General features: G+C 46.0%; 1 protein-coding gene across 1 annotated transcript in view; it reads left to right on the top strand.

Moving 5' to 3' along the window:
- Positions 1-355: 355 nt before the first annotated feature.
- Positions 356-18,773, top strand: part of JAM3 (junctional adhesion molecule 3) — a gene marked incomplete at its 5' end in the record, with an annotated part of 49,725 nt that continues 31,307 nt past the window's right edge. Inside the window, one exon of the mRNA XM_079708055.1 lies at positions 356-485. Coding sequence (XP_079564181.1) covers positions 356-485 — 130 coding nt within the window. The remainder of the gene's footprint in view (positions 486-18,773) is intronic.

Below are 18,773 nucleotides of genomic sequence, written 5' to 3'. Positions count from 1 at the left end.
TTATACAGATTTCAGCCCTTTTCCCTCTCATCACATTTAGAATCTGGGCCCCAAAAGAGGCGCAGGCAATAATGCTTCCACGGTAACTGGGCTCCATTCTTAATTGTAAAATAAGAAGCACTTCATTTCTCAAATTTTAATGGAGCGTTCCTTCCCGGATCTGTAGTTGACGGATTCATTTTATAGATGTGGAAATTAACCCCGCCCACTCTTGAACGCCCTCCTTCACCTCCTTCCACCAAATTCTTTGAAAGAGACCCCAGGATCCCGGTCCAGAGCATCCCTGCCTCCATAGCAACCAGACTCGTCTCGGGCTTCCCGTGCACCATGGCGACGGCGCGCCGCCGTGGTCGCTATGGTGACCGGGGCGGGCGCAGGGCCGCGGGCAGGGCGCCTGCGCCGGGAGCGGGCCCTCGGCCCCTCAGCTGCTCTCGACATGGCGCTGAGGCGGCGGCCCGCGCTCGCCCTGCTGCTGCTCCTGCGGGGTGAGTCCGCGAGCCTCCACCGGGCGCGGCCGGAGGGGTCCGGGCGGAGTGGGGGGCGGGCGCGGGGGCCCGGGGGTGGGCGGTGCGGGGGGTCCTGGGTTCAGGGAGGGGAATCCCGGGGATGAGGGTGTTCGGTCCATGTACGGGGTCAGGGATGCGGGGGTCCCGGGGTCCGGGAGGGGCGGGTAGCGGCCCCGAAGGTGCGGGGGGCCCAGAGGTGCGGGTCCCGGGTCGGGGTAGGGGGTGCGGGCCGGGGAAGAGGTGCGGGCGTCGGGGGGCCCAGAGGTAGGGAATCCTGGCGTTCTGGGGGTCTGGGTGCAGGGCGTCCCGGGGTGCGGGGTCCGGCCCGGGGCCCGTGGCCCTGCGCTCCATCACTCCTCGAACAAAGCCGACCCGTTCCCGGTCCCCTTTGTCCCGCCGGCGCCCAGCCCTGCAGCCCGCCCTGGAGTGGCCCGGGGGCCGCCCGGACGAGACGTTGGTCTGTTCTTCCTCCCCCCAGCTCCCCCCCAACCCCCCCCAACCCTCGGCTGGAGGCCCCGGGCAGCCGGACGGCGAGACCACACGCTGTGGGCCGTGGGCTCGCGCTAGGCGCTCGAGACCGCGGTCCCACATAGTCCTCAGAGCAGAGTCCAGAGAGAGCACTGAGCCCCGTCTGCCCCCAGGAGCAAGGGACACTCAGACCCGGGGTCCCGAGCGCCGCGCCAGCCTCGCCTGGGGCATCAGCAGTTTCCCCCCGTTCTCGGGTCGGTCTGTAGTCTGCTTAGTTGCCATCGTCATCCCATGATGTTTGCCAGAGTATACACAGCGAAGCCCCAAGTGACTGTTTGGGGGTGGGGTGGGCGTACTAGGAAAACAAAGGCTCCTGTGTTGGAGGCTCACTGGGGGGTGGTCCTCGGGGTGGCGTGAACAGTGAGGGTCCGGGCAGAAGCCGGGGAGCAGGGCTCTGTGATGAGGGCGAAGTTCAGGGAGTAGATGTTGTCCCTATGCTGTGCTTGAAAGTGGTTTCCATAAACGTGTGGTTGGGAGAGATGAATGATCAAAGGCTAGCCAGGGGACAGGGGTGTCAGGAATGTCCCCTCCCGGCTTTGTTGGTCACACTGACACTGTCCTATTCACAGACTGGAACAACTCGCTATTGTTGAGAAGATCTGTTCACATGAGAGTTTGCAGTTTTTATTGCAGAAACATTTGGCAGTTTAGTTCAGGAATGAGTTTCAAGTTGGTGGTTTGTTAGTAAAACTAGTGGATGCTAAGGCCTTCACATCCCCTTAACTTCTTATTTAAAAAAATTTTTTAAATTTAATTTTGTTTTTTGTTTTTTTTTTTGGCCACACCGTGTGGCGTGCGACATCTTAGTTCTCCCACTAGGGATGGAACCCTTCCCCCCTGCATTGGGAGCGGGAGTCTGAACCACCGGACCGCCAGGAAAGTCCCCATTAACTTCTTATTTTGGTTTCCCAGCGGGGCTACTTGTGTGCCTTTCTTAATGCTAAGGACTGGGATTCACCTGTAGAACACAGGATGAATAATCACTATTTTGCAAAATAGCACTAATGACAAAGAATAGAGGTGGTAGGATGTATTTGTACACTTTGAAGGGATGTAGCTATCATTTTCAGTAGGAAGCTCTTTTCTATTATTTTCTTATGCTCTAAATATACAGTAATATCTTGAAAACTATTCGGTCACGGGGCATCACAGCTGTGTCTCTTTTATCTTCATGATTACACTTTTCAATTGCTATTATTTATGCGTGTTCGCATTTTTAAAAAAATTTGGTTCCTGATATAATACAAACATTCTTTATTAGCTACCCTTTGCCAGGCTCTGTTATAAAAATGTAATATGTATTCATTTAATATTGATAACTCTAAAAGGTTGTTAGTATCAGTTTGCCCATTTTGGGGACTAAGAAACAAGTACGGAGAGATTCAGTAACTTGCTCAGGGTGACATCCCATGTGTTTCAGATGTGGAAATCAACCATTTGTGTTAATCCATTTTTTTGGTTACTTGTATTATTCCGTTTGACATGGAGTTCTTGTTATGGATCATTTTAACCAGATTATTAAATGTTCAACGCTGGGTGGTTGATAAAGTATTCTTTTGTTGAATTGGTGACAGGTGCAATTCCTCTTTGCAAATGTTATATACCACATGTCGTTTTTGAATGATTATGTGGTAATTATTGTTGGGTTTCCAAATCTTTTGATGTCCTAGAGAAGTGCTTCATTTAGAGTTAAAACAGTTACAGTTGGGCTTCCCTGGTGGCGCAGTGGTTGAGAGTCCACCTGCCGATGCAGGGGACGTGGGTTCGTGCCCCGGTCCGGGAAGATCCCGCGTGCCGCGGAGAGGCTGGGCCCGTGAGCCATGGCCGCTGAGCCTGCGTGTCCGGAGCCTGTGCTCCGCAATGGGAGAGGCCACAACAGTGAGAGGCCCGTGTACCGCAAAAAAAAATAAAAATAAATAAAAAAAAATAAAAAAACAGTTACAGTTTGTGTATTCTTGGGGTAAGACAATTTGTGTGTGAAAGTTTAGCAAAATCTGAAAATCATAATTTCCAGGAAATTTTTGAAAAAAATTGTAAATTTTCCATTTGCATATGTTTGGACCTCTGAAACATTTTAAAATGACCTATTTCGTTTTGTTTTCAGTCTTTTGAATTAATTATATCTGACTGATATAAGCGTTATCAGAAAAACAAGAACCACCTGTGTGTTCAGAAAAACAAGGAACACCTGCCCTGAAGCATGCACTGCTTCAGATCAGCTGTTCATTCCTGAACGGCCTGTTGAAGGCATTTGTTCTGAGTGCTTCAGGCTGGGGAGACTGAGTGGGCAGCTATTAGAGATTCTTAATCACAATTGCAGCGTTACATACAGACAAAATGTTCACACACCCAACCCCAAGCTCTGGGAAACTTGCTCTTAAGGCAGCCTGGCGGGGTAGGCTTAAATCATTTCTTTTGAAAGAAACCAGATTTGTATTAATAGCCCACTTTTTGAGATGGCCATATAATGTGACTGAAGAGGCTGTGGATTTAGTACAATCCAGCCAGCAGCTGTTAGCGATGTAATATTAGCAAATTCCTTCTCCACAAATTCTTTGCATTTTTTCACAAGCACAAGTGGAGTAAAACAAAGGAAAATTTGTGTGTGGATGAAGTTAGGATGTATAGAGTCTGCTGAGTGATACCCTAGTCATGAAGCTGGATTCTCTTTAAGACAAGTTTATAATCAGGTGGTGAATGTGATGCTGTTAGGGCTGAAGCAGATTTCACGTCTCCTGTGTTTACCCTCTGGATGCTCACAGTATATGCAGATAGCTTCAGTGGAGTCTAAAGGGTTCCTGAAAGAAAGTTTTGGTAAGCACGTTCTTTTACACCTAGTTTAGTAAGGACAGTATCCACTGTGGGTCTATATATGGAGATCTAAGGCCTTAATTTTCTGCCTTTTCCCACATGTCATGACACACACAAAGTTTCCTGAGAATTAGCCCTTGTTTCTGATGTCTAGGAATGCTGTAGTACTTTGTGTTGGTGTGTTTTCTTTGTTTTTAAGTAATATCTACTATGTGTTTTATATATATATATTATTTTTCCCATGAGTAGTTAATATGTACAGCTGAGGTTTCAAAGCTGTTTGTGTAGAAACATCTAACTTGTTAATAGATTAGGACTGTATAAACATTTTTTTCTTATGCCATCTTTCATTTTCACAGCATCCCAAGGCTTCTGTGGTTCAGCTTTCTTTCTGCAAAATATTGCTCAAATCAAGTTCTGCCATGTTCACGTTGTCTGCTTTGCCCAACTTAACCTCAGCCCACAGTGATCTTCACTGTCTGTAAAGCATAGCTTGTAGTTTGTAGTTCTGTTCAGTACAACAGACATTTACTGAGTATCTGTAATATGTCCTTCATGCTAGGGGTGCAGAAAGGAATAAGGCATCCCAAGCCCTTGAAGAGCCAGGATTATTGCATGCCGAATTATGTTGCACTTTAGTTGTTGCGTGTAAATGCATTTTATCTTCTCAGTGTTATTAAAAATTCATTGGGAACAGAGGCTGAATTTAATTTCTTTTGTATATTTCCAGGGACTATAGTAAATATTGTCTTTGTCACTTGAAAGTCAGTTAACATTTCTTAAACACTTCCTATGTGTCCAAGCATTTTTTTATGTATCTTATCTCCAGTGACCCCAGAAACTTTTGGAAATTCTTGATTTTTACTACAGTAAAAACAGGAGTTTTTGTGGAAGAACAGGAATGGTATTTCTTGACTTGGTTTACTTTAAACATCTTCTTTCTCTCATCTACTCTATGTAGTTATATGAGGTTAAGAAGAAGAAAAACATGGGGAAATGCTTGTGAAGTCATTTAAGTAACACAGTCATATACCATAGGATTCCAATTACACAAAACATCTTATCCTTAGAGGAAAAACATCTGGAAGATAGTGAACCAAAATGTTGATAGGGACTGTCTTTGAGTAGCAGGTCTTATGGCTGATTAAAATTTTTTTTTATTATTATTTATTTATTTTGGCTGTGCTGTGCAGCACGTGGGATCTTAGTTCCCCGAACAGGGATCGAACCTGTGCCCCCTGCAGTGGAAGTGCAGCGTCCTAACCACTGGACCACCAGGTCTTATGGCTGATTGTTTTCTACTTTCCTCTTGTTTTTCTGGCTGATTCTTTTGGTTTTTTTCCCCCAAGTTTTCTTTGATAAGGATTTTTTTTAATATAATGAAAACAATTGCATTTTGGGGGGCCTCCTAGACAAAATAGTGGAATTTTAAATTTGACACTTAGTAAGGATTTTCTTTTAAAGTGGGAAAACTTAGTTAAAAGTGATAGCATGTGATTGTGGCTTTTTCTAGCTCCTGAATTAATGTCAGCTGCAGTGCAAGAAGGACGGGCAGCCTTGAAGTTGGGTTTGATCATGCATTCTTTGTGACCCATTTGAGAGATTTGCTGTTACTGGCTCTTGGGCGGGGCAGCCAGGTGTGGCATCCTCAGCAAGTGCTTAGCTGGAAAACTGAAAGAGGGTTGATGAGAATACCTGCCTCTTCCCTTTTTTTGAACAAACAAATGGAATCATCTGAGTAGCTGCTTTGGTCTGCCTTTTCGGCATCAGCCCGTGTTTACTGGACCCCTCGTTCGTGCCAGCCAGGCAGCTCCTGGGGGACTGTTTTCTTTGTCTTGGGTGATACAAATACCAGGTCAAATTGACTTCCTTGGGAAACAGACTCTGAAAGATGTTTCCTGAAGTAAGCCGACAGCTGAAGTTCCCTTATCACTTCTTCCTGCCCACCAGGACTTCCTCGTGGGATGTCTTTCTCTAAGGAAAATATTTGACGTCTTTAGAATGAAGTGCAGCTGTCTGGAGGATTACAAGGAATGCAGCACATCCTAAGACAACTGCCTTTTCTTTCCTTTTTTTCTTTTTTTTTTAATTTGGTGCCATGTTTTTCCTCTAAAGTGTCTCTACCAGGGCGCTGGAGCTCAATCAGCCAATCCATCATTATTAGGCAAAAATCTCCGTTTTCATGGCAGTAGAGCTTTCCACAGGCAGAACAGGGACAGCTAAGATAAGCGCTTTCCTAGACCAGAAACATCACACAGTTTAGGTAGTTAATGAACAGAGTAGCACTTTGGGTAAATGTTTTACGTGTTTAGAAGCGAGAGCACTTACTTTGGGCTGGCCTGGTCGAGGAAAATTTCAAGAAGCAGCTGGACTTTTGGCAATAATTTGGTTGACTTAGTGCAGATTTTGGGGGAATGGACGTGTTAGGGGCCAGTGAAGTGGAGGAAATACCGTGAGCAAAGGCGTGGCGTTGGGAATGCATATGTTGTATTTTGGGACCAATGAGTTATTATAATGATAACTAATAGCTTCCAGTTATTGAAAGTCTGTGCCAGGCACTGCGGAGAGCACTACGTTGTGGGGGTCTTAGCCCATGTCAGCGGTCAGTCCCTATGGGCTCATTTTGCAGGTGCTGAACCTGAGGCTCAGGCAGGTTAGTTACCTGGCCCAGGTCACAGCTGGTAAGTTGAGGGAGGAGCCAGGTAGATGGTCATGGACCTTATTATGTAGGTTCTAGAAATTCATGTGGCAGTTTGAAGCAGGAAGTGATCTGATCAAATGATTTTAGATGTGTTGGACTGATATTATAATCAAGATGGCGGGAGAGGGAAGGTCAGTTAGGAAGCTTCTAGAATAGTTCACAGTCACTCCCTTTAGGGTAGGTCTCTTGATGTTGAATTCATTTTTGTTTATATCCAAAAATATATTTATTTTCATCTTGTTCTTGAAGTATCGATTTATTGGGTATGTAATTTTAGGTTGACAGTTATTTTGACTTGGAGCCTGGGCTCCATTACACGGATGCTTTCTGGTTTCCATCATTCCTGTTGTGAAACCTGCAGTCACATCATCAGCCTGTCTTTCTCCAGCTACTTTAAAGATCTTGTCTTCTCTTTGGCATTCTGAAATGTTACTATGTGTGTCTAGGGTGCATTTCTTTTAAATTATTCTACTTGTTAATTTGTTATACTTTGTGTATCTGTGACTTTATATCTTTCTGGAGAATTCTCAGGTAGTGTGAGTTCAAATACTGCCCAGCTTCTATTTTCATAACTCTTTCCTTTTGGAACTCTGATTAGATATATTCAGTCTTCCATCTTCCAAGACTGTTAACCTTTCTGTTGTAATTTCATGTCCTTCTTTCTTTGTGCTGTTGTGGGTTATTTATTTAGTTTTGTTTTACAACTGTTTCTTTTGCCAGCCATGTCTAATCTGTTATTTAACCAATGTATGAAGTTTTTTTTTTTTAACCCATTATATTCATTTCTAAAAGTTTACTTGGTTCTTTTTATAATCTGGTTTCTTTTGCCTGCTCATTTTTCACCCCATTTTATTTATTTATTTTTTAAAAAATAAATTTATTTATTTTATTTATTTATTTTTGGCTGCGTTGGGTCTTCTTTGCTTCACACAGGCTTTCTCTGGTTGTGGCGAGTGGGGGCTACTCTTCGATGTGGTGCGCAGGCTTCTCATTTCGGTGGCTTGTCTTGTGGCGCATGGGCTCTAGGTGTGCAGGCTTCAGTAGTTGTGGCTTACGGGCTTCAGTAGTTGTGGCTCACAGGCTCTAGAGCACAGGCTCAGTAGTTGCGGTGCACGGGCTTAGTTGTTCTGCGGCATGAGGGATCTTCCTGGACCAGGGCTTGAACCCGTGTCCCCTGCATTGGCAGGTGGGTTCTCCACTGCGCCACCAGGGAAGCCCTTAGTTTTTTATTTTTAAACATTTCACATACATTCTGCATGTGAGACTTAAAATATCTGAAGTTCTTGGGAGTCTAAATCTAATGTTTGTTGTTTCTTATGACTCTTACTTGCAGTGAATTGTTTTTCTTTACTCGTAAATGACGTTTGGTTGATCGCAATCTGTGCAGATCTGGGGACGCTTTGTGTGAGAGAGGATGGTCATCTGGGATGGCTTTCAGGGCCTGGCAATGTTTGGAAATCTCAGGCTCAGCTCTGCCTTCCTGCTGGCCCATTGGCTCAGTCTCCCTCATGACCCTCAGGGTCATGCCCCACCCATCCTATTATCTTCTGGGTTCAGCCTACAGCTATTTTACTTGCTGCGTTAAAGATCGCCCACTTCTCAAGAGCCCAGAGGTGCAGTAAAAACTAAGTTTGCTTGCGTGGGCTCTCCAAAGTTGGAGTGCCGAGGCCTTTTGGAGAAGCTGACCCACGGCTGGAGCTGGAAACAAGAGCCTCGGCTTTACCTAACGTAGGCCCCCTTCTATATAACTTAAGGGTTACACACCTTCCTTTAAAAGTTTATATTCTGAAGGTAATGCTTTTGTTTACATTTTTCAAGTATAAAATGAAGTTAAAATATTGGCTCTTTTTTCAGAGCACGTATACACACACAAAGGTCTGATAGGGTTGGGGGAAGGGGTTGAATGAGTCTTGCTAAGCATCGCTGCTGTCAGGATGGGGCTGTCCTGTTATAAAGACATATATATACCCAACTGCACAGCCGTCATCCCCATCCTTGGGTAGGTTTATCTGAAGAGTAAGGAGCATTGATCATTTGAGACACAGCAACTTAAAATTTGGAGAATTACTGCTGTCCCACACTAGACAGGTGTCTGGGACAGCAGCTCCCCACTCTGCTGGTAACAGGACAGGTGAAGAGCTCTCCAGATTTTCAGATTCAGATTCCTACAGGGTGAGGTGAGAGGGACCATCCATCCCAGGCTCCGCTGTCCGCTGCCTCTCAGATAATTTTCTGGGTGGAGGAGGGAGCACACGTGGGTGTCAGGAATTCTGGACCCACTTCCCAGCTTTGCACGTGATTCATTTTGGGACCTTGGGGAAATAATATTGGTTTTAATCCAAGTCGCTTGTAAGTAATTTAAGCAGTATTCCTCTTCCCCTACCAACACATTCACATTTCTTTCCCCTGTTAGATAACTCACAGTGTGAGTTTCAGATCCAAAGAAGTGGTTTTATGGGAATACAAAAGAATTTTTAACTGATTCGTTGAATTACTTTGTTAATTAAAAGTGCATTTGAAGGTTTTGAAAGCCCAGTTCATAGAAATGTCTTCCTCTTCTGAAAGTTTGGAAGTTTTTAGAGCCGGGTAACTTTGGTTTGAAGCCCTCTTCTACTCCAAGAGGTTAGGAAATTACATCTTTCAGAACCTCAGGTTTTGTGTTTGTTTTGTTTTTTTAATCTGCTACAACCTTACTTACTAGATCTAGTGTTTTAAGAGTTCCTGTGTTTGTTTACCAGGAAGAAAAAAATAGACCACTATTTGGTTGGGTTGGTAATCTGTTGTTTGATATCTAGTGTCAGATATGGAGTTTTCACTCTGACCGTATTTGGTCTTGCTTTTAAGTCCACTGCCGGTAGAGAACGGTAGCTGGGAATCTCTAGAGCAGGGGTTCAGTAAGAACAAATGTTTGTGTCTTTAATTCACCAGGTCCTGTTTCAGACCTTCATCTGTGGAGCAGTTTATGTCAGGAACACCATGTAGATGATGGAAGTTATGGCCCTTTTTTCCAAATAGTACTTTCATGTACATATGTGGGAATTTTATATACTATTTTGGGGGTTACAACCCCCAGAAGATCATTTATGACCTCAGGTTGAGAGGCCTCCTCGAGGGCCCAGGGTCCCTGGAGTGTGTGTCTTCTGAAGTAGATGCTGACTGCATGCAGAGCTCGGGACTGGTATACAAGTGTGTTATTTTATTATTCTGTTATATCTTCTTTCCCTTAACTCCGTCCCAGCCTGGCTTTTCTCTGAGGCTGTGTTATGGATGGTGACTGTCCGTGTGAAGCATCTGGTCGTAATTTCCGTACATTTCCAGTTTAGCTCACTCTGTGGGTATGTCAGAGGGAAGACTTTGATTTAAATGGAAAACAAAGTATGCATGTGGCTTCAGAGATGCTTAATTCTGTGATTCTGCAGTGCTCTGTCGTGTTACTACAGCTCCAGGAGGTGTGCAGGCTGAAGCCCCAGGAAAAACAGAGAAACCCTTGCTGGAGCTGCCTTTCCATCTCCCTCGGTGTCCATGTCTGTCTGTCTGTCTGTCTCTACCCTAGGCAATGGTGATGAGAGAACAGGCCTAAAGGACGTCTCGTGACATTGGATGAGGGATCTGGCCCTTGCTGAAGCCAGAACAAATACCCTCCCGGTGGCCCTGTGTCTGACCCTCCTTCCCTGCCCCCCACCTGTGGTTTGCTGCACAAAGGGCTGCTCCCCCTGGGCATCCTCAGGCTGGTGACTTTCTCTGGGACGAGTGTGTTTTCGTGTTTTGTTCCCTCTTCCACTAACAAATTTGTTTTCTGTGCTATTCTCGGCAGGTACGTTTTCTATGTGCAGAGTAAGTAAAACGTGTTAGGACTTTGGTGTTTCTGTCCTTGTGCGAGCAGCACCTTTCAGCTCCCAATTTTGAAGCTACTTCTCACGAAACTTGGAGGAAGACTCTTTAACTGGCTCTCAGAGGCTCCAGTTTGGGGGTCCTGTCTTGGCTCTCCTGCCCTGCCCCGCAGGACTGGGTTGTACAGTCCTGGGCTCCAGCAGGGGCGCTGCCTTCACGGGAGAATCACCGGGTTTGGGCTTCGGGTGGCGGAGACGAGGCACTTGGGTGTCCACACCAGCCCTCTCCGTAGAGGAGTTGGGTTCTAGAGAAACGTAGCCTTTTCCTTTTCTTTTTACAAGATAATGGCTATGTCATAAAGAGAAAATTGACCCTAAGAGTGTATTCACTTAATTCAGTTTTGTCGGGGAAATCACACGATTTGGAGCATGGTCTTGGGCTCTGTAGAAGTGTTCCATCACTGTCTCCTGAATCACCCTTGTGTGTCGCCATTTCTGTTTTATCGTCATGGCCCATCTACCCCAGTGCAGATCACCCTCTTTCTGTTCAGTTCCACTCATTCCCCAGTATCCAGCTCAACACACTTCTCTGTAAAGGCTTTTTTAGGTCTCTAGCCGGTAGCGATCTCTTCCTTTCTGAATTCCTGTTCATCAGGAAGAACGTAAGCTAGACCAAGGTTTGAATCTCAGCTCCACTGTAGGACTTGTCCAAGTGAATCTCCTTACCTATAAAAAAAGTAGAAAAACGTATAACTTTGTAGGATTGTTTTGCAAACCAGTGACTATATATAGTGTTCCTATCAAAGTTACCTATATGAGTGATAACAAAAATTACACTAATCGATATAGTAAAATTAAAATTAATTACATAATTACATAAGTGCTTAGCAGAGGGCCTGGTATAATAACAAGCTCTCAGTGCTGGGTTTTAGAGATTTACTGTCAGTACTAACTGTTGATGCTGCTGCTAATACTCCTGTTACTACTTTACTACAATTCATTTAATCCTCAATTAATCAGAGGCAAATTGAAGATGAACCTTATCAAGCGCAGACTTTTGGACTGCTCCATTACAAGGAGGCCCCTTCCAAGGCCCCAGGTTTCATCCTAGCAGTGTCCTCAGATTTGCAGAACTTAGACGCCTTAGCTATAATCAGGTAAGATTATAGCTTCTTCCCCTCTGCTGCCTTCGTGGCCTTGCACTGGCCCAGCACAGGGAGGCGAGTGTCTGTTCTTAGTTGTGGTTTGGGAAAGGGGCAGGGTGTTCACTAGCCGTTTTAGATGGGGGCCGACACGTATTTCTATTCAAACAAATCACAACCTGGACAGATGAGAAACCAAGGCCTAATTTGTATGTTTCTTAATTGTTATTTTAAATAATTTCGAGTCAGAAGACCTGGTTTCTACTTTGGCCTCTGATACTTTCAAGTTTTGAGGCTGTAATTGTCTCCTAATATATCCGAGCCCTCTTCTCTTTATCTATAGATAAATACCCACTTTACAGGACTCTTAGGTGCATCAAGTGAGACTGTATGTGAAAGTGGTCCTGTACATTATAAAATGCTATGCGGATGTAAACAGTATCATTCTTGGTTTTTGGGGTTTTTTTTTGCGGTACGCGGGCCTCTCACTGTTGTGGCCTCCCCCGTTGCGGAGCACAGGCTCCGGACGCGCAGGCTCAGCGGCCATGGCTCACAGGCCCAGCCGCTCCGCGGCATGTGGGATCTTCCTGGACCGGGGCACGAACCCGTGTCCCCTGCATCGGCAGGCGGACTCTCAACCACTGCGCCACCAGGGAAGCCCCATTCTTGGTTTTATTCCCCTTGGGTTTTAGAATTTCATTAGTGCTCTGGTTCTTTTTTTTTTTTTTTTTAATTTTTATTGGAGTATAGTTGATTAACAACGTTGTGTTAGTTTCTGCTGTACAGCAAAGTGAATCAGTTATACATATACATATATCCGTTCTTTTTTAGATTCTTTTCTCATATAGGCCATTGCACAGTATTGAGTAGAGCTCCCTGTGCTATACAGCAGGTCCTTATGAGTTATCTATTTTATATATAGTCCTCTGGTTGTTTAGGTTACAAACCTAATTTAGAGGAACTTTCTCATATTAAAGCTTCCCTGATGGCTTATTTTGATGAGATAGCAAGTTTTTACATTTATTTTTTCTGTGTAGGAAAGACATTTCATCTAAAGTACATATTGGTGTCCTGATTTTTTCTTAGAAAAACAAAAATCCAGTTTTAAGTTTCAAGAGTAAAGAAGAAGAAATTATCTGACATTCTTGGATTTAAAAAGTGGTTCAGTGATATTTGTAGAAAAGATTAGACCTCTCTTGCTTGGGGACATTTTCAGGCCTGCGCTAGCAAACTTTGAATAATAAAAAGTTTCAGTGGAAATTCCAACATATCTTTAAGTAGAGGAGCTGCCAATATAAATCAGTGTGTTTACATTAAAAATAAGCATCTTTTTAGATAAATAGCTATGAAGAATGGATGAGTTCAGGACAAGAAAATGTCCCATGAGTATACAGGCCTCAGTATCCACAGGAATCCCGTGTTCTGGGACCAGGGTGCCACATGATGGTGGGCGCCCTCAGCTGCGGGCGTGTCCAGAGAAAGCAGGGGAGAGAATGAAGGAAAGCCCTCAGGAACTCAGCAAGTCACTGCCTCTGTTTAGACCCAAGGGGCGTGTAGTTTCCAAAAAGTGCTAAAACAGACCATGCATTAGGCGTGGCGTCTGGCCTCCCAGCTCTCCTGGGTTACGTTCATGCTCAGTTCAGGGCGTCAGCTGAAGAGCTGAGTCCTTCAATCCACCTCTTTCCAGACCCACGAGATAAGATACTTAAAACCATTCCCTCTTCCTTCGAGGGATGTTGGTGTTGGACTTCTATGGAGGAGGGAACCATCTTACAGGGCTGATTTCTCACTGCCTGTCTGGTTACAGGAGACCTGAGTTCACCCTGGTTTACACTTGGTCTCAGTGAGTCCTTCAATTCTCTTTGTTAGCTTTATACCCAAAGAAGTAGTATTTACCCCTCAACTCAACAGACATGTAGGTTATAGAATTTTAGAGCTGAAAGAGACTGTGAGACAGGGTTTCTCACGCTTGGCGCTGTTGACGTTTTGGGCCGGTTAATCCTTTGTTATGGGGGCGCTGCCCTGTGTGTTGTGGATGTTTAGCAGCACCCCTGGCCTCTCAATGCCACTAGCAGCACCCCCAGCTATGACACCCAGAGACGACTCCAGGTGATTCCGGGTGACCCGGGTGGCAGGATCTCTGCAGTGGAAACCTTCTGCTGTGAGAGGCCCAGAGACGTGCAGTGCCCAGCTTGGGTCATGACTCCCGCCTGAGTGGGAGTGTGGAGCTACACCCACTTCCCAGTTTCCCCTACGTTAACACAGAGTGGAAATACCTCCTAAAAACTATCTGCAGTTGCTGCTCTGCATTTCAGGGCGTTTTTGCACGTTGGATGGAGTCCTGGTCACCTGCTCCCTACCTCGTGTGTGGGAACAGGGTCCTTAGTGACACCTTCACCTGAGATTAGTGACATTCTCAACTCACACTGCTGGGGTCTCTTTCGGGCATCAGTGACAAGCTCAGTGTCTGTTGCAGAGACACCTCCTGGCCTGGGCTGGCCTTGAGCAGGGAGCAGGCTGACTTGTGGTTGTGAGTCAGCTCTACAGGTTTTTTTCTACTAGCGGAGAAGGAAGCATTGTTAGGAACGCAGAATCCAAACTACAAAGAATTAAAAACAATTTAAAACTGTATTTTACTTTAAATAATATTTGTTATATTTCTGACCAAAGAATGTTTACTTCAGGTTTATGTTTTCTTGCTTGCTTTTTCTATTACAAGATGCCACTTTAAAAATCCCCCAAGGGCTTCCCTGGTGGCACAGTGGTTGAGAGTCCGCCTGCTGATGCAGGGGACACGGGTTCGTGCCCCGGTCCGGGAGGATCCCACATGCCGCGGAGCGGCTGGGCCCGTGAGCCATGGCCGCTGAGCCTGCGTGTCCGGAGCCTGTGCTCCGCAACGGAAGAGGCTGCAACAGTGAGAGGCCTGTGTACCGCAAAAAAAAAAAAAAAATCCCCCAAATCATGGAAAGTCATTTTAAGGTGTGATCTTCAGGTTTTTAAATTTAAAACCTATTCTTAATTTTCCTCTTCCAGATCTGTGCCCTTTTTGGTGCTGTAAGGTGGATACTGAGTTCATGCCTTTATTAAGGGCTCTAGCCCTTGAGTTCTTGAACATTTCATGCTTTTGCAATTGTGAGCACGGTTCGTTTTTTCCCGTCATTTTCAGTCCGTGACAAACCTGTCCACTTTGTAGGGCGCACGGGAAACATCCCCCTTGAGCTTCATCACTTCATTCCCCAAACCTCAGGGTCCCCCACCCCAACCCCCTGGGTCCAGTCCGTATTTATTGAGTGACTGCTGTATGCACAGGGCATAGCGATGAGTCGTGGCCAAGGTCGTGTCACCCCCCACCCCCACCCCGGGGAGGAGACAGCGCTGGTCACTCCTTCCACGCCCTGTGGGCCTCTGCCTGCCTGCGAACGAGGCTGCGGTGTAGACGGCTGTTGTCTAAGGAGAGAGCCAGAAAGTTCACCTTCAGAGAGGAAGGCTCAGCAAGTCTCCTGTTGGAAAGAGGTCTGTTAGTGAAGCAATCTAGTTCTTACAAAAAGCACAATAACCAAAGCCAGATAAAACCCATTAGAAGGTTCACGTGAGATATTCGGAATTTGCAAAATTAGCTTTAATGAGCCGGGAAAGGTGCGAACTGTTTCTTCCAGGGCAGGATCTGCTTTTCCCGGGCATGTAAAGCCAGAACCAGCAGTCCCTGAGCGAAAGGCTCCCAGGCTGTGTTCTCTGTGCGGTGGGTCAGTGTCACCTGTCACAGGTGGGAAGCCTTCCGCTGCATCCATCACGCCAGGGCACCGTCACGGCCCTCAGCTGACGACTGGCTGTGAATTAGACCAATAGCATTGCCTTCTCTTGTGTTTTCAGGCCTGATTTTTATGGTCTTCTGAAGAGCCAGCGCTGGCCCCCTCCTCCTACCTCCTGCAGAGTCTCTTTGGGGCTGGGGGGCCGGTTACAGCAGCACAGGTCTGGAGGGCACCGAGGCCGCTCCTGGTCTAAATGTTCTTTTCCTCACCCCCGCCCTCTACCTGGTGGAGGGTCCGGTGCACGCGGTGAAACATGATGCAACCGGCCGGATGAACTCTCCCCAAGCTTCTGCTGCCATTAGGAGAGGGCTTTGAGGTGACCCCCATGTCCCCCTTTTTAGTGCCTTTCTCTGGACCTTACGTGGAATGACCACTTTTCTGATCCAGACGAGTTTCCGGGACTTAATTGCAAGACCCCGCATTTCCGGAGGCATGGCTGCCCCCCGCCCCGCCCCTGCACCGGCCCCCATAGGGCCCAGGGTCCACCCACACAGCCTTTCCTGATGAGGAGGGGGCGCGACGCAGGGGAAGCACTGTGCTTTTCAGGCCCAGATGACAAGGAAGATCCCTCAGGAAGCTGCACGTTGAGCGGGGGGGCGGGTAGCAGGATGAAAAAACCTGTCATCAGGCTCCCGTTAGCTCTAAGACCACCTTGCGGTCCCGGTCTTCGTTTATGTGTCCCAGCTGGCGGCGAGCTGGTACTCCTTGGCGGCAGCATGCGTGGTTCTGCGCGCGGCAGGACCGCAGCCCGGGCGAGAGGCACGTCTGGGGACGCGCCGACCCTCTCCCCGCGGGGCCTCTCCGCGGGCCCTCCTCTCTGTTTGGGGGGCGGTCATCACAGTGCTGCCTCACGGGGCTGCCCGGAGGACTGTGAGAGCCCAGAGCCTGCAGGGGCCGGTGCTTGGCACACAGGCATGCTCCTGAGGACGTTGGTGTGCGTGCGTGTGTGAGAGATGGCGCACAGCCCCTGCATCTGTGTGGACATCTGTAATTCATGTCATGTACACACACACACTGCATTCTTGTTTAGTGTATGGCTGTAGTTTGACTTGGAACCTGCATGTCATTCCTGTTCCCGAGTGTACAGCTCATTTTAAATTGCTTTACTGTGTTAAATGTTGCCACATGAGAGGGCTGCTTGTCACGTACAAGCTATTTTCTGTTTTTAGAGACCTGCTGTCTTCCTTGGTTCTGAAACCGCCCTCGCCTTCGTGTGATAAGGAGGCTGGGGAGGAGGGAGGAGAGGCTGGACCCCGATTGCTGAGTTGCTTGGCTCAGGGAATACGCTGGGCCTGAGTTATAACAGTGGGAGATTGGGCATGTGGGTATCTTGTTAATTTATGGATCTACAGAAACGAAAAAATGAAACACTTGTCTGCTGAGACAAATTATCTAAAAAGAACACAGAGATTCCTGCTTTATTATTTATCTGGAATGAGAACACATTTTTTTTGAAGCTCCAGTTTGCTTTTTCCTTTTCATTTTGCAAATTATTTATTTTTGAGAAATAAAAATCAAATACATTTAAGGTGCATGTATATGTGCCATGTAATTTTTTTAAATTGGAGTATAGTTGTTTTAAAGTGTTGTGTTAGTTTCAGGTATACAGCACAGTGATTCAGTTATTTTTTTTTTCAGGTATTTTCCCCTTACAGGTTATTACAAAATATTGAGTATAATTCCCTGTGCTATACAGTAGGACCTTGTTGTTTATTTTATATAGTTTGCTTTCTTAAAAATTTTATTTATTTTTTTGGCTGCATTGGGTCTTCGTTGCTACACGTGGTCTTTCTCTAGTTGCAGCGAGTGGGGGCTACTCTTTCGTTGCAGTGCGTGGGCTTCTCATTGCAGTGGCTTCTCTTGTTGTGGAGCACAGGCTCTAGGCACGTGGGCTTCAGTAGTTGCGGCACTTGGTCTCAGTAGTTGTGGCTCATGGGCTCTAGAGTGCAGGTTCAGTAGTTGTGGCGCACGGGCTTTCAGTTGCTCCGCGGCATGTGGTATCTTCCCAGACCAGGGCTCGAACTCATGTCCCCTGCATTGGCAGGTGGATTCTTAACCACTGCGCCACCAGGGAAGTCCCTAAGTTCTTTTTTTTAAAAAAATAGACATATAGAGGGCTTCCTGGTGGCGCAGTCGTTGAGAGTCCGCCTGCCGATGCAGGGGACATGGGTTCGTGCCCCGGTCCGGGAAGATCCCACGTGCCACGGAGTGGCTAGGCCCGTGAGCCATGGCCGCTGAGCCTGCGCGTCCGGAGCCTGTGCTCCACAACGGGAGAGGCCACAACAGTGAGAGGCCTGCGTACCGCAAAAAAAAAAACAAAAAAAAAAACAGTAGTGGTTGGGTGTTTTGTAGAATGTCCCTCAGTTTGAGTTTTTTTGATGTCTTCTCATGATTGGCCTTGGGTTATAGATTTTGAGGGGTTAGGTAGGAGAATTCCATAGAGGTGTAGTACCCTTCTTATCATCATATTACCATGACATTTCACTGATGATGTTGCCTTGATCTCTGGGCTTAGGTGGTGGCTTCTGGGTTTCTCCCTGTGAAGTTACTGTTTATCCTTTTTTGAACACTGTTAGAGGTTCAGCCAGCCTACCTCAAGGGGAGGGCAGAGTATCAAATAATTTGTGGACATATGAGAAACCACCACAATAGCTAATAAATATTTGGTGGGATCAGATATTCTGAAGCTGTCCAAATATTCTGTTTCTCTTTAAAGTTTTTCCACTAAGTTTGGCAATCATCAGTGGATCTTGCCTGAAGCAACTATTACTTTGTTGTTCTAAAGGTGGTTTTTCTGTTTCCCTCATTCATTCTACATTATTAATTGGGATTCTTCCATAAAGAAAGTTCTCTATCTCCCTTCCATTTGCTTATTCATTCACTTATTCATATCTTATGGACTCATGGATATTTATTTTATTCTTTGTGTTATAACAGTCTATCATTTATTTTTTGCTCAGATCTTCCAGCTTTAGCCTTTGGAAGCTCTTTCAGTTGGGCTTCTGATCCTTTGCTATTTTTGTTTATTTTAACACTTCCTGACTTTCTGGCACTACAAGATGCTCCAGGCTTATCTTGTATTTTCCCTGCCCCAGCCTTTGAATTACCATTTTTCCAAGTAGCCCTAGTTCCCTTTACCAGATAATGGTATTTAGAAATCAAGATCTGGGCACTGAGTGTGCTCTTTGTTATGGAGGTGTCAATACTTCTAGGCTCTTGGTAGACAGGGCTAGGAGATGTGTGTATTTATACTAACCCATGTATGCACACATGTCTGTACTTATTTCTCTATTTGTGTATATTTGAAATAAACATTGATTTGTACTAGTGTCTCTGACTGGTCCAGCACTACAGGGCTACTTCTAGCTTCCCTCTTTCATATTCATAACTTCTTTCTTTGACAGTGACAAACGTGGCTCTCATTATTGATGACATCTTTATAGTTC

The sequence above is a fragment of the Hyperoodon ampullatus genome (genome assembly GCF_949752795.1).
Source record: "Hyperoodon ampullatus genome assembly, chromosome: 7".
NCBI classification, from domain to species: Eukaryota; Metazoa; Chordata; class Mammalia; order Artiodactyla; family Ziphiidae; genus Hyperoodon; species Hyperoodon ampullatus.
This window is presented reverse-complemented; position numbering and strand designations above follow the sequence as displayed.